This window comes from Eulemur rufifrons, chromosome 5 (assembly GCF_041146395.1).
Source record: "Eulemur rufifrons isolate Redbay chromosome 5, OSU_ERuf_1, whole genome shotgun sequence".
Lineage (NCBI taxonomy): Eukaryota > Metazoa > Chordata > Mammalia > Primates > Lemuridae > Eulemur > Eulemur rufifrons.
This window is the reverse complement of record NC_090987.1, coordinates 50,224,694-50,239,603: the sequence shown is the minus strand read 5'-3', so window position 1 is coordinate 50,239,603 and position 14,910 is coordinate 50,224,694. Positions and strand designations below refer to the sequence as shown.

At 51.0% G+C, this 14,910-nt stretch overlaps 2 protein-coding genes across 5 annotated transcripts in view; one reads left to right on the top strand and one right to left on the bottom strand.

Moving 5' to 3' along the window:
* PPP4R1 (protein phosphatase 4 regulatory subunit 1) overlaps window positions 1-2,620 on the top strand; it is a 65,010-nt gene extending 62,390 nt beyond the window's left edge. For all 3 annotated transcript variants that reach the window (XM_069468270.1, XM_069468269.1, XM_069468271.1), the window contains 2 exons: window positions 432-573; window positions 1,568-2,620. In XM_069468270.1, the coding sequence (XP_069324371.1) occupies window positions 432-573; window positions 1,568-1,731 (306 nt within the window). In that variant the 3' untranslated portion in view covers window positions 1,732-2,620. The remainder of the gene's footprint in view (window positions 1-431; window positions 574-1,567) is intronic.
* A 6,619-nt stretch (window positions 2,621-9,239) lies between these two features.
* Window positions 9,240-14,910, bottom strand: part of RALBP1 (ralA binding protein 1) — a 43,127-nt gene continuing 37,456 nt past the window's right edge. The window contains exons 8-10 of one of the 2 annotated variants that reach the window (XM_069468266.1): window positions 13,596-13,717; window positions 13,276-13,399; window positions 9,240-11,611 (exon numbers count right to left, since the gene is read on the bottom strand). In XM_069468266.1, coding sequence (XP_069324367.1) covers window positions 11,345-11,611; window positions 13,276-13,399; window positions 13,596-13,717 — 513 coding nt within the window. In that variant the 3' untranslated portion in view covers window positions 9,240-11,344. The remainder of the gene's footprint in view (window positions 11,612-13,275; window positions 13,400-13,595; window positions 13,718-14,910) is intronic. The other variant, XM_069468268.1, reaches the window with a different exon arrangement.

The window sequence follows — 14,910 nt, the reverse complement described above, 5'->3', positions numbered from 1 at the left end:
CTGTTGGGCATCTGTCTGGCCCTTGAACTGGCCTTTCTCCTACAGTCAGCTGAGCTCGTTCTAAAGCTGGCACGCCCCACACACGTACCATCTGTGCGTACGTACATGTGCCACACACACAGCATCCATGCGTACGTACACACAAGCTCCACACACACACACGCACCGCAGCCTGGCTCCTGCTGGAGGGTGCTTGTGTCTGGGCTCAGTGCACGTGTGAAAGTGAAGTTACTGCTGAGCACCCAGGTCTCTGTAGAGCAGTTTAAAAACCTGTGTGTAATTGTTCTTGAGTTCCCAGGTACCTGGAGTATTGGTTAAAAAGCCAAAACTAAAATACCTGTTAAGTTGTAACAAAACAATTTGTTAGCTAGTATTACAGTTTGGTAGCCGAATTGGCAGAGAAATCTAAAGCAGTTATCCCTTGTCCCCAGACTGTCATTGAAGATGACTGTCTTCCCATGGACCAGTTCGCTGTGCATCTGATGCCACATCTGCTAACCTTAGCGAACGACAGGGTCCCAAATGTGAGAGTGCTGCTTGCGAAAACATTAAGACAGACTCTACTAGAAAAAGGTAGGTGGGTGACTCTACCAGGAAACGTATGTGGCAAGGGGCTCCGGCACTGTGTGGAGTAGAAAGTGTCACAGCAGAAGTAGCGTGGGGTCACAGAAAACCATCTGGCAGAATGATACATTTTAAATTGTTCTCATGGTTCTCCCAAGAGGACAGGAGATTGAAGGAACTTTAAAATTAGCACTATACTGTAGAAATATTTTTATCATGGGCATATATCATTTTTATAATATATAATAATTTTTTAACTTTAAATTGGGTATTTAAATTCGCCTATGACTGTGGGAACCGTGGCCTCGGCAGTCCCCCCGCTGTCTGGCACTGCGGGGCTGCGGTGCGGGCCGGGAGCTGCGTGCACTCCCTGCTCTTCACTCGGTAGGCGGGAGACACATGCCCTGTAGTGTCTGTTTTTCTGGAAATTATAAACCCCTCAAGGTTCAGGATGTTTTATTTATTGTAACTGCCACCCCAAATGCCTCAAATACAGTTGAATGCAGGTACTCATGAACGAAGCACAGAAGTTTCTAGTAGACTTCAAAGAATAAGGGTGAATGAATATTCTTTTTGCTCCTTTGCCATTCATGTAAATTTTTAAAATAGTGATTAAAGTGAAATGGCTAGAGACTTGTTTGGTTTAGAGGTTGTATGTTGTATGTAGCTGGTGTTTGAAAGTGTTTTTCCTTTTACTAAGCTGATTAATAACTAAGAAGTATAATGTTTTAATATATTTATTAGTTTAATACTCCTTAGCTGTCATTGAATATCATGAGATTATCTTAAAAACAAGATAAATCTCATAATTCTCTTTATTCCAGGATTTTTTCCCCGATAACAAATCAGTTTGGATTACTGGTTATAATTCAACATGGCGTTTGTTTTTATACTCTTATAAAAATCATGTTTTATAATGACTGGTAACTAACCACACTTGTATTTGACAAAACTCTGAATCGTTAGGCCAGTTTCATTCATACTGTGCCTTTGTCCTTCCCAGAGTATTTCCTGGCCTCGGCCAGCTGTCATCAGGAAGCCGTGGAACAGACCATCATGGCTCTTCAGATGGATCGTGACAGCGACGTCAAGTATTTTGCAAGCATCCTCCCCGCCAGTACCAAAATCTCTGAAGACGCCATGAGTACGGCTTCCTCAACCTACTAGAAGGCTTACGCCTCGGTGTGTCCCGTCTTCCACGAGAGCCGAGGCTCGACGAGTGCTCCACATGCGTGTGATCTGGGTGGCTTTGCTGGGAGGAGACACCTTCCTCTCTTGCAGACTTATTTGCAGGTGCAAGTTGCCTAACCCAATGCCAGGGATTTTACGAGTCAAGAGAAAGTACAGTAAACACTATTATCTTATCTTGACTTTAAGGGAAAATAATTTCTCAGAGGATTCTAATTGTCACCGAAGCCTTAAATCCTTCCGTCTTCCTGACTGAATGAAACTTGAATTGGCAGAGCATTTTCCTTATGGAAGGGACGAGATTCCCAGAGACCTGTATTGCTTTCTCCTGGTTTTATTTAACAGCCGATAGTTGAAATTCTTACAGCCAGAAGGCAGATGTGCACCCGGACGTGAAAGAGACCTTCAGTATTAGCCCTAACTGTTTTCTCCCAGGCACAAGGACCTGTTGGGTTCTGTGGCCAGCTGCCCAGCCCGGCCCTAAGTGTGAATAGTTTCTGACATGTATAAATGGGAAAGGAGATTTTTTTGGATTTCTCCTAAGGGCTTGATGCTAACACTAAAGTAGAATCTGATTTTAACTCTTAAATGCAGCATATTGCTGTACACATTTACAGAACATTTGCTGAGTATATGTCCTGATTTTTTTCATGCTGGTCATGACCCGAAGGAAATTTATTAGCACGTATACTGTATGTCAGGTGTTTTTAACTTGATCATGATCAGCTCTGAGGTGCAACTTTTTCTTCACACACTGTATATATCTGTGAGCACTCTGGGGAGTGCGGCCGTCTTTAATCATGCTGTTTAAAACTGTTGTGGCACAAGTTCTCTTGTCCAAATAAAATTTATTAATAAGATCTATATAGAGAGATATATATACACTTTTGATTGTTTTCTAGATGTCTACAAATAAATGCAATTTGTGACCTGTATTAATGATTTAGTATAAAATGGGGGAACTAGATTAAAATATTTGTCTTTTAACTAGCTTAGTAGTTTCTTTGAAATCTGCCTTTATGTCCTCTGGGTCGGGCTTGCCCTTGGCAGGGGTGTCCTGGGCAGTCCTCGAGCCCCTGCCTGCAGCCCCCGAGGGCAGGTGGGCACCACGCTGCCGCAGCTCAGACCCGCGGTGGCGCTTTGTCCTGAGGCTCCAGAGATACAGTGAAGCACGTCTCGGCCTCGGTATTTTAATCTGTAAGATGGAAATCAGTAAGACCTGCCCTCTCTCTCACAGGGTCCTTTTACCGTCAAATGAGGTCACAACGTGAAGTGGCTTTTGTAAAGTGCTGTGTGTCGGTTCTTCTTACAAGCCCAGGTTGCAAACCCTCGGCTTGTGTCACTCATCCCCACAGTGCTTCTGAGAGTTTGGGTTTTACTTGCCCAGCTAGTGACTCAGAGTAGGTCCCCTGGAACCTGGGTGTGGGATTTGGGGATATACAGGCTCCCTCCTATAAACACTGTTTGCTAATGAGGTTTTGGTTTCTTATTCTTGCGAGGTAACCCAGATACTTGTACACTTTGAATATAAGTGTAAACAGATTCTCCTGGCAAAGGCTCGAATGAGTAAGTGCACACGTGGGTGGCATGTCGGTGGTGGGCACAGCTGCGGGACGCGTGGGCTCGTTGCTGGAGGCCTTTGAAAGCATTGGAGCAGGGACTGCAGGAGAATGTGGCCTCTTGATTTAATATAACCTGATTTTTGAGGTACACATTCTCTGCTATTATAATATACTTTTGCCCCCGGAATTTCAGTTCTATAAATTACATTAAAATCATACATTAATAGTTGCATTTTCTTTAAAGCAGTGACAATACTAACAGTATATTTCGGGGTAAAGAGCTCAAATTTAAGGTGTGCTAGATAGAGCACCTGCACAGTTAACAAACGCAGAGGCCGCTTCTCACTCTCTGACCCTGTCCCTGCTGCTGGATAACGTGCCCCGCTGAGGAACATCCTCACACACATCAGTTTTTAAAGTGTTCCGAAGACTCCGCTGGAATTTTAGATGTGTCGATGGCAATGAATATAAAAGGCACCTGCATCGTTTTAACAGCTTTCATACGGGACCATCACGGCATTCTCAGTTTGAATAATCTCTAATGAAATTCAAAATGAGAATTCACCGCTTTGCATTTCAGCGCCCTCTTCAGTAGTTGCCATAGTGCGCTTCTCCCGGGCGTGTTCTGGGCGGCAGGAGCTGGTCTGAGCAGGGCGGGCTCGGGGTCCTGTCTCCCGGGCAGCCTCCCACGACACAGGGTCGCCGACGCGAGAAGGTTTGGATTCAGAAAGGAGTATAAAAACAAGCAAATGCAGAAAGTTGATTCAGTAGTTTTTTCAAATTCCCCAGGAGGTGAACAAAAACAGCAAACCAATTAGTACTCAAAACCTAATTGCACTATATAAAAATGAATAAAATGCACCAGTTATGTCCTTATAGTTATTTAATATCAGGCAGCCGATCTTAGGAGATACCGTGTGATGTCTTAGGACTTCCGAGTGCTGAGGATGCAGGGCAAAGCTGTGTTTGGCAAAATAGCGTATTAGCCACTGCGCTGGTCCCTGCCAGGCCTTCTCCCCTCGTCTCCCCAGCCGTCCCCTGTGGGCACACGTGGTGTGGGGCCCCTCTTCCTGCCCGGCCTGGCTTGGTCCTGGGTCACGGCGCCCTCTCCTCGTCTGGGAGATGTTTATGAGCTGACTGTGGAAGCTCAGGTGGTGCGTGTCTGTGTCCCTCACTGACCACCCACCCCCCAGGGAACCAGACTTCCGTTAGACTCTGGAGGGCTGGCTGCGAAGTAGCTACCTCTTTGCACGAGACCTTTGTCCTGAAGTCTTGGAGATATTTGTGATGCTAGACCCCTGTGGTTTTTCTAGAACCTTCTAACTCTAAATTGGCAAGTGTTGAGTTCCTGAGAAAGCCACCATGCCACGAAGAGCCAAGGCTGCCAGCTCTTGTCATGGAGTGGACTTTCCAGTGTGCCGGGCAGGCAGTGGGCACGTGTGGCACCGCCTCTCCTTGCCGGGGAGAGAAGACCTTCCCTGTCCCCTCCGGGGGTTCAGTAATTGAGTCTGTTAAACAAACTGACCGCGGGCAGGTTAACACGAGACAAGGTGCACGAGTTTCTTACGTGCACAGGAGCATGGCATGAAGGAGGAATGAACACCCCACACCCAGTGAGATCCAGAAGCTTAGATACTGGTCATGAGGACAGGCAGGGGATGAAGGCGACTTAGGGGAGGGGACATGGATTTGGGGGAAAGATTAACAGGCCCTCAGGCCTCTCAGAAGAAGAAGTGACAGTGTGTGAGACTCCTAGGAGGGAATTCATGACCTTGAGCCTGTTTTGGAGGACCAGGCCCCTCCCTGCGCTGTTGCTCCCAGGTGCCCTCAGTGTGACGTCATCGGCCTATCGGATGGCATATTTTGGCCTGGCAGTTCCTGAACTCTGTTCTCACACCTGGCTGGTGCAGGTCCCACCTACCTAGGGTGAGAGTGTAGGGGAAGGAGCTGGGGGCAGGTGCCCTGTGGGCAGTGGCAGCAGGGGCGGGGTGGGCGGGGTTGGCGGGGTGGCAGGGCTGCAGCCTGCTGGTCCCTATGTTTCCGTGCAAGGTTCCAGGAGGAGACCGGGAAGCAACACATCAAAGGGAGAGAGAGAGGGGACGTCCCAGCGACTCAAAGCCAAGCAGGTGGCCCCTTTAAAAATTAATCCTCTGACTCAAACCAGAGTAGAAATTCAGTCTGGAATTACTGTGGAAAAGCAAGACCTGCGCCTGCAGCGTCATGTTCTGACTCCTGCATCAGCCTTTGTCATCCTGCTGGGCCAGCAGGCAGGGCCGCGAGCCCCCAGGCACGGTGGCCAAGCCTTTGTCTCCGTGACCTGGAGGGGCAGGGCCTGCAGAGGGGATGTGTCTTTTCCTCACCAGAAAACCAGATCCTAGTTTAGAGGAGGGTGGGCAGGAGGCCTGTCTCAATTCCCTCTACCAGAAATGGAGGCAATTTTGTGATCTCTTGAATATGGAGGTCTTGATCTTGAGAATATTCTTGACTAAACAAAAATTCTAACAACGAAAAATTTTTATGGAAGGCATTTTCTGCAGTGAACTCCACTAAGCCAGTTTAATGCCTTTATCCTTTTTTTTGAGACGGGGCCTCGCTATGTTGCCCAGGCTGCCCTCAACCCCTGGCCTTTAGCGATCCTCCCAGCCCGGCCCCCAGGGTGCTGGGGTTACAGGTGTGGGCCACCGTGCCAGTCTCTTTACCCATTTGCTATGGAGAATAAATCAGTTTTGTCTTGCAGACGTTATTTTCCTTAAGCATTCTCTTCCACTGGGTGCAGTGGCTCTCACCTGTAATCCCAGCACTGCGGAGCTGAGGCCCGGGCGTTCGGGGCTGCAGTGAGCTATGATTGTGCCACAGCACTCCAGCCTGGGCGGCACGGTGAGACCCTGTCTGTAAGAAAAATAAAAAGAATTGTTTTTTTTGTTAGAAAACTTGACAAATGATTACTGATGAGGTTTTAGTCCATGTGATGTTTTGCAGCATTCCTGTGGGTTTATTTCTACCAAATCTTTTTTTCTTTTAGATAAAATTTGTTGATTTCAAGTTGGCATGATTTGATACTTGCAGTTTTTTGTAATTTTACCATATGAGTATTTCATCCTCATCAGCTTTAGTGTTAATACTAATAATTGTTATTTGGATACAAGACAATTATTGAGCGGCATCTTTAGCTGTTGCATGAGAAAATCGGGAGCAGTTCTTGGCAGAGAGTCCTGATCTGAGCTGTGTGAGGACTGTCCTGTGGCTCCAAATCCCCAGGAGACGCCCCGGCCTTGGACAGCGAAGGGCAGGCCGGTTCTCTAGTTCCTACGAGGGACGCCTCACACGTGAGGATGCAGGCTTGCAGAACAGGAAGTTCTACAGGGAATATTCTGCAGCAGGTGCTGAGGAGGGAGAGGAGCACGGTCGCCGGACCAGGGAGATGCAGCTCCAGGGGCCGCGCCAGCTGCCGCTAACGGCCCAGGCCCAGGCCACCAGAGGAGGGGCCTGCCCTGGTGCTGGCAGAACACTGAGGGACAACCGGGCAGGGCACTGGGAGACTGCTGGCCGGCCTTTCTGGATGGTCATTTATTAAGATTTGCCTGACCGGTTTCTGTTAATGGCTTTTAAAGCCTAGGGAATTTAGAAAGGTGCCCCTCAGAAGTTAGTGGACATCTAAGCCTCCTGGGGACCTTGTTCAAATGCAGATTCTGACTCTGGGTCTGGGGTGGGTGAGACCCAGCTTTCCTAACAAGAATCAAGGTGACACCTTTGAATAGCCAACGCTTAGGAGAATCTGGTGGTGTGGGACTCTACCTTGTCCAGATGAACTGCATAATTTTGATAACTCACAGTGATCAAAAGGATTTTAAACATTTAATATTTGTATTTTATTTCCTCAGTTGCAAGTCAATGCTTTCACACACTAAGTATCGGTGCCCACGGGGACACTGGTGATGGTCACAGGATGTCATGACCACAGTGGGCTTCGATGGCATTGCGGCCGCCTTGGGGGCAGCCAGGGTCACTCAGGTTCCAGGGATGTGGGATCAGTGTGCCTGCCTGCCCAGCGGCTCCAGAACATTCCCCTGTGCTGTCCCAGCAGCCCAGGAGCTCAGTATCACACCCGTGATTTCAAATTTGCGGCCAAGAGCCAGGCCTTGCAGTTCTCTGCCTTCCTTCCCCTCCCCAGTCCGACCTACTCGATTCCGTCAGCATTTCGTGTACTGTCCTGCGCCTGCTTCTGTTTCCGTCAGATGACAGTGGCCCTGCCGGCCCCGCCTCCAAATCACAGCCCCTTCTGGCCACCACCATCAGCGCTAAGGTGGGGGGGGGGGACACCCAGTTAAGTGAGCTGCATGGGACATGATGAAGTCCCCGTTTTTGATCTGTGTTCACATGTGAGGGTGTCGTGTGTTTTACACAGTAGCCCTACAGCAAGGGGGACCCGAGTGAGCAGGTGCCAGCCCGGGCAGTCCTCTGCCACCACCCTCTTCTGGGAGTCCTCCTTCCCGGAGGAAGACCCCCTCAGCAGCCAGTGGTGAGCGGCGGCCCCCGCCTCCCAGGCCGAGCTCATGCTTCCGCGCTGTCATTGGACAGTCTGAAAAGGAGTAACGTGATTTTTTTTTTTTATCCCCACGTGAGAAACTCAAGAATTGCTGGGGTGACCCTCTTCAGAGGGCTAGAGACACCCTCTCAAAGGGAAATCCTTGCTCTCTCCAGCTGCAGCTGAGTGCTCGGCAGTCTCCTGCCTCGCCCCCGAGCTCTGGCCCCAAAGGCAAGGAGCTGGTGCGGGTTCAGATGAGAACCCCGCCCGCCTCCCTCCCGTACCTATGGCTGCTGCTCGGCTGTGTCCCCCTCTGGGTCCCAGGGCCAGCGGTGGCAGCGCAGGCTGCAACAGGCTGCCGGCCCCAGCCCTGCTCAGGGCCCGTCTCCCGCTTGGACACCGGCAGGCAGGCAGTCTGGGTCACAGCTCACTTTGTGGCTGAACCTGAGTCATCCCTCTGACTCAGAGCTCTGCACCATGAAGTTTAACGCAATGATGACTAAGACGCGGATCACGTCCTGCGGGGAAAATGAATCCGAGTATGAAGCTAAAACCCCCACGCCAGGCACTTCATCCTCCATTATTTAATCCAACAGCCTTTTGAAGGCAGGATTATTTTCACAATTTTGCCAAAGAGGAAACTAAGTTCAACAAGATGGCTTATGGCAGGCCATGAAGACGTGGGACACACGGAGGACTTTCCCACCTGAAGCCCACATTCCTTCCAGTACAATGCATTTCCCTAAAGCCTGGCCCGGCGCTAAGTCGCAGCAGTGCCAGGTGCCTGAACTAAGTGCTGTGGGAGCCGAGGTCGGGTGCCTGACATCTGCTGGGGCAGGGAGTTGGGAGACATCACAGGTGACATTGGCCAGGGGCTGACAGTCTGTGCAGAAGAGAAGGGTTAGCTCAGAAAACAAATGAGAGCGCACTACAAATAAAGTTAGTTCTCTTCCCATTTTTACCTATGAATAGAATACCCGTCATGCTAGTCTAGCGACAACAGAGTCACCAGACTGCAGTTAGTATCCATCATTTTGCAGGCCTGGGGGCCAGGAACGCAACAGCAGCCCCGAGAGAGCCGTGTGTCACGTACGGGTCTCTCGGTCTCCCCCGCCCAGGCTCCCTGTTGGGCTTCCAGGTCTCCTGCGCTCTAGTCTCGAACACCCCGGGGACGACGCCCGCCTTGCCTGCAAGTGCGGAATCGTGTTATAATTAGCCGCGGCAAGAAGAAAACCATCAGGCAAGCAGGGGATCCTACCATGGCAGCTGCTCCCCAGAGCTACGTGTCGTCACACCGGGTTGTGCGAGACCTCCCTTAAAGGAGAACTCCACTACATAAGCTTGACCTTACAGGATTTAACTACAGGGACACACCCTGTATACAAGAGAAGCCAGATGTCTGTTTAAGCTTTAAATGACAGATACTTTAATTGTAGAATTTTTAAAGTAAAAAAAGCAAATGGAAACTTCATTTTTATTCTAGACCAGTCTATCCCAGACATATTCATAATGGTTGGCTTGTGCTGAGTCCCAATTTAATGTTTGAAATGCAAATATCTGTAAAGCACGACACCTGGGGCCAAGTGCGGCCAGGTGCCTTGGGCTGGTTCCCAGGGGGCCTAGGAGCTGCTCACGGGGAACGTGGAGACCCAATCCCAGGCCCCGGTGGCAGCGGCAGGGCTGAGGGCGGGAGATGGCTTCAGTGGCTCAGCACAGACACCGGGACCCCAGAGTGTTCAAGTCCCCAATGGGAGGGATGCCAAAAACATGTGTTCACTCTTGGCCTTGAAGAAGAACCCAGCCCAACTCCTTACCAGCCAAAGGGTGCTCAACAATTTCAAAGAATGTGCACAAAAAACTAGAAGCTTTTCTTTTTCCCAAATGGCTGAATTTATTTGCTTGATCAATAATGGTCCTGGCAAAAATTAATTAACCATCGATGAGACATTTGTAATGAAATACTAATTTTAAAAATCCATGACACCTTGATAGAAATTAGAGTTTACACAAACAAAAAAGGAACCTTCGATATTGCCAGCAGCTGTAAGGTGAGCGCACTAGGACCGACAGGACAGCGAGGCGGCGGTTACACGTTTGACACCTGACCGTACTTTCAGTCACCAGAATATCTTCTCTCCAGATTTAAAAAAATAGTATGCTGATTTCTATAACAAAGCTTTTCTTCGTACAAAAATCAAATAATGGCCAACAAGTCACAACAGTGCAATAGGTAGAGGATAAAAAACCGCATCGAACAGGTGCTGAAAATAAATACTAACTAGGAGGAGGAGAGAGCCCTCGTGTGGGGTCGTTTCCGTCCCCGTGAGTGTGTGGGGGTTTCTCCCGAGCCACGAGACCTGGCCGGTCTCACGGCAACACCCACCCTGACAGAGCCGACCTCGACCGCGTCGCCGCCGGAGCCCGGCCTCCCAGAGCCTCCGAGCACCCCCTGATCTCTGGACTAGAAGCAGGGGAGCGGGGCGGTGAGTCACAGCGATCATTAAAGGAAAGGAATCTGTTTCTATTGCTCAGTCTTGTCAATCGGAGTCCACCAGTAGGTTCACTGAGACAATATGGGTAATTCTGAACTTTCGTTTAAAAGCATATATATGGCTTATTCAGGCAAGGAGACGTGTACATTCTAGCCCAAGCAAGCAACCGGAGTCATTCTGTCTCTAATGGAAGGTCAGTCGTGTGACAGATGTCTGGTTGGGACACACCCTGTGTGTGGGTGCCCCAGATCAGGGCGGCCACCTCCCCGCCCACCCAGTGCGAGCCTCTGCTGGCCGCGGCAGTGAGTCGCCGGCAGGAGCAGGGCCTCCTGCTCGCCGGGCCCGCCTGCCCGGGCAGGGGGGCAGGCTCCACAGGCAGCCTCTGTGTGCGACCAAACGAGGCCATCCTGGTGACTCGGGCTCCGGGACTGTGGTTTGGAACTGTCAAAAGAGAGTTGTGGGTGGGGGACGGGAACTCCAGGAGGAGCCGTTCTGGCCAGTCAGGAAACATGAGGCAGCTCCCCCATTGTGTGATCTGCACCGAAAAGGTGTGAAAGGCACAAGCAAGAGTGACAGGTCCGCAGAGGTCCTGGGGGCAGGACACGGGCGGGCCACAGGCAGGCGCAGCACTGACCTGGCTGGGTTCCCCCTTGAATGAGAAAGAGATCCTGATTCTGCTGTGATTAAAAAAGCAAAGAAAGATGATTTTTGGTTTAAAAAGAAGCCACTCAAGGGTTAAAACAGTTATTTTAACAAAGAAAATTAATCTTCAAATAAGCTGACACTATCTGGAAAACTCATCTGTCCCCTACCAGCCCGCAGCGCGCCCCCTGACCTCCCGTGGGACCTGAGCCTGATGGAGGGGGCAGATGCGTGAGGAAGGGTCTCTGGGAAGAGAAGACGTCTTTACAGAATGTACAGCAGGAGAGCCGCGCCCTCGGCTCCCGGGGTTACAGTAAGATGCACAGGTCCCTCTAAGTCTAGAGGATTCCACGGCGACCACGCCAGGCTGCTCAGATGGGCGTCTCCTTCCTGTCCTTGCTTGGCGACGGCTTCGCTTGCTCCTTGCCTGCCTTTGGCTGCTCTTTAGCTGCTTTGGCCTCGAGGACGCCGTCCCTGGGCGGCTGGGCCGCGCCGCCACGCCGCTCGGGCTCCTTGTCCTCCGGCGCCGGCTGCTCGGACTTGGCCCGCTGCATCTGCAGCAGGCGGAGCTGCACGCGCAGCTCGATGATGGCCTCGCGCTCCTCGTGAATCGCTTGGTTCAAGTCATTGTTCTTTATCTGGAGGAATGACAGAGAGGGCGGTTACCACTCGAGGAGGAGGGCAGGAGCAGAGAAGGGTCTGCGAGTGAGCACGCGGACACCGTGCTCAGGGCGGGCGGAATGTAAACAGCCCTCCTAGTACTGAACAGCAAACACGTGGAAAACATCAGTGTAGCCATAGAAAGCAATTAGTTTAATAATTAAGTATTCTAGTGTTTCAAATACACTTAACTCAGAATTTTGTACTGGCTTCAGAGCAGCCCTTAAACAGGGAGAAAAATAAAAGTAATTTTAGTAGCAATTAGAGAGGGGAGTTAGAGATAGGATGAAAACCTAGATTTGTCTGAAAAGTGAATATCCTTTGTCTTTTGTGAATGACATTACTTTAAATCTGAAATGTGCTACCTAGTCAAAAAAAAGAAAGATACTATCAATTCTAAATTATCTGCACTTGCTCAGCGAAGTTTAGGTAATGCAAAACAGGAGCTAGGCCCCACCTCCTGCTGACCTCCGCTGACCCCCGCTTCTGCGGCAGCCGTCAGCGCCCGCGCTCCCCTCCGTCCATGGCACCGCCCAGCCCCCCTGCCGCCAGGTCTGGCCGCGACACTAAGCCTTTGCGAATGCAGGCGAGTGCAGGCGCTGAGTTCCACTTGCACGAGGGCGTGCTTTGATTCCTTCCCCTCCCTGCTGACTCAGAGGGGGCAAGACGTAGAGCAGCCCCTTTGGACCCCAAGTGGGAAAAGCCTGTGTGGAGAGTGACTGGCCCGGACAGCCCGCACTCAAGAAACACCACCGTCTTGTGTAGACCACCAGGTTATTCTCTTTGTTACGGCGGTTCAGTCCGTACCCCAAGTACGGTGACTGGATTCTGGTTTCCTGCTAACATTTTACAGAGCATACTGGAATCCTAAGAAAGCAAGTAAGGTGCCAATGCGAGGGCTTTCTACAGAACAGAGGCGCCAGCGACTCGGGCCTCAACACCGGCTGGCCTCTCCCACGGCGCATTCCTGTCGCGGGAGCGTCTCGGCCTTTATCCTCGCTGGGGCGCCCGTCTGTGGGCGGTGGCTGTGTGTGGAATTCCGGCTTTCCATGCAGGGTGTCGCTCAGGTTTGCCCCAGCCCCTGAACACACTGAGAGCGGGGAGCAGCCAGCTCTCTGTCCTCAGATCCCTTTCTATAAAGAGGGCGTCCTCTCTCTCTCAAGCTTAGGCGAAACATGCAGAGGCAACGTCTGATTTGGGGTGAGGAGGAAAACTCTGACCCAGCCCTTCGCCCTGCTGCCTTCCCCTCGCTGGGCAGCGTCCCCAGCCTCCCAGCCCCCCTCCCACGCCACCGCGGCTCGCCCCTCACTCTGCCCACAGGGAGAGCGGGGACTCTCTCCTTCCACTCGCATTTCTTTTTCTGTCCCTCCTCTCTGGGAACAGAGACCAGACCATTCAGAGCTGCTCACGCTGGCGCCATCAGGCGACGCTCACCTTTCTGCTAGAAGGAGAAAGGTCGGCGTGGTCACTAAAGGCACGAGAGCCACGACAGCTGGGCCCACACACGCCGGGTGAGACGTCTCCCGAAACCCCCCCAGCCTCCCTGCGGTAACCAAGGAAAAGGACAATCCTTAGGGGAGCTGCGGTCTCTACACCTTTCTGTAAGTTAGTAAGCTCTTGGCCACTTCCCCTCAAAACTCACTTCCAGCTCCTCATTCTGTCTCTGTAGATCTTCCAGAATGATCTGCAGCTCCTCCTCATCCTCGCTCTCGCTCTCGCTCTCGGAGGAGTACTCCTCGGTCTCGCTCCGGCCGTGCTGCTGGCGGCTGCGGGTGTGACAGAGGAGGGACGCTCAGCCCGTGCGCATGCGGCGGGGGTGGCGCCCGCTGGGAAACGAGACACTTGAGGGGCATTAATTTCAGGTGCCCAATTACTCTATAGGAAAGTCTAAGGGCTGAAAGAATGATGTCTGGAGGTAAATAAACATTCTGTGAACCCTCAAGACCCCCGGCTTTCCTTTACCTCTGGATTTCCGCGATCTCGGCCCTGAGCCGCTCGATCTCTTCCTTCTCTGAGGCAATCTGCCGGCGCAGGAACTGCTCCATGGCCAGGAGCTCCTCCTGCTCAGTCAGGATCTCATTCTCCTAAAATAATGATCACTGTGAGCACCGCTGAGAGTCTGAGGCTAGGAAATGTCACCTTCCTGGAGTCGCATATGTTGCCCTGAATTCTCCCACCCCACACAGTGCCGAACACGCGAGCTACGCCCTGCACAACCGAAAAGCGTCCTGTTTCCTCAGGGTCAAGAAAAGGCTTCTTTGAAAAGAGGCAAAGTTACTTTGAAGGAATGACCAGGTTTTCATAACAACAAAGTGCTAGCGGGAACCCCACGAGCCTGCAGGCACGGGGGCACCGGGGCCCAAGAGACATCTGCTTCAGCCTCCCCGTCTGTCCTCAGTGCCATCCCGCCTCTCAGGAAAGTGAGCACATTTAGGGCCACGGTGGCCTTCGATAGTGCCACAACCAGGAGACGTGTGGCCGTGTCAGCGTCACCTTCAAGGCAGATCAGCGTGAGGGAGAAAGCATCACAGGGACCGTCTTTCCTCACCACGAGCCACCGTGCTCCCAGCCCAGGTCCCCAGAGATGATGTTTAAACAGTAAGTATTCCGCCCGAACAGAACAGCCTCTGCTAAAACTGATTAGGTCGCCCGTCTTAGGCAAAGACCGGAAAAAATCCCTATCTGCCCAAGATCCAGAGAAGCCCGCCCACCTGGGGAAAAGAACCGACAGACGAACTTAGGGCGTGAAACGTGGTTGTGCACATGCGGAGCCAGATGCAGACGTTTCTTTCCAAACGAATAGGTTCTCAGAGGACAAGCACTTACGCTTAAACTTGAAAGATGCCACGGTCACCTTCCAAAATAAACTGCTCACTTACAAACACTAAGAACCTCTCTTAGGCACACAATACACAGTATTTCCCCCCAATTTTTTTTTTTAATTTTAAAGAGATTTATTCTTAGTCAAATTTGAGGACCATGACCCAGAGCCATGCCCAAGAGGCCTTGAGCAAGTGGACTCCTCCCAAATGTTTTTGAACACACAGATGTTTTTCCTTTACTTCAGATACCTATTAAAGCTAACATTCCGAGAAATATCATCATTTTTCAACTCTGAAATAAACACACAACCTGGGCCTTCATTCTCTCCTCCCAGGCTAAACAGTGTTGTGTCCCCGCTAGGCAAAACAACGCGTTTTTTTAGAAGTGACAGAAAAGGCCTGAAACATGTAGGGTTTTAGGTAAACCACATACATGAGTCTCTGGAGGTCTAGAC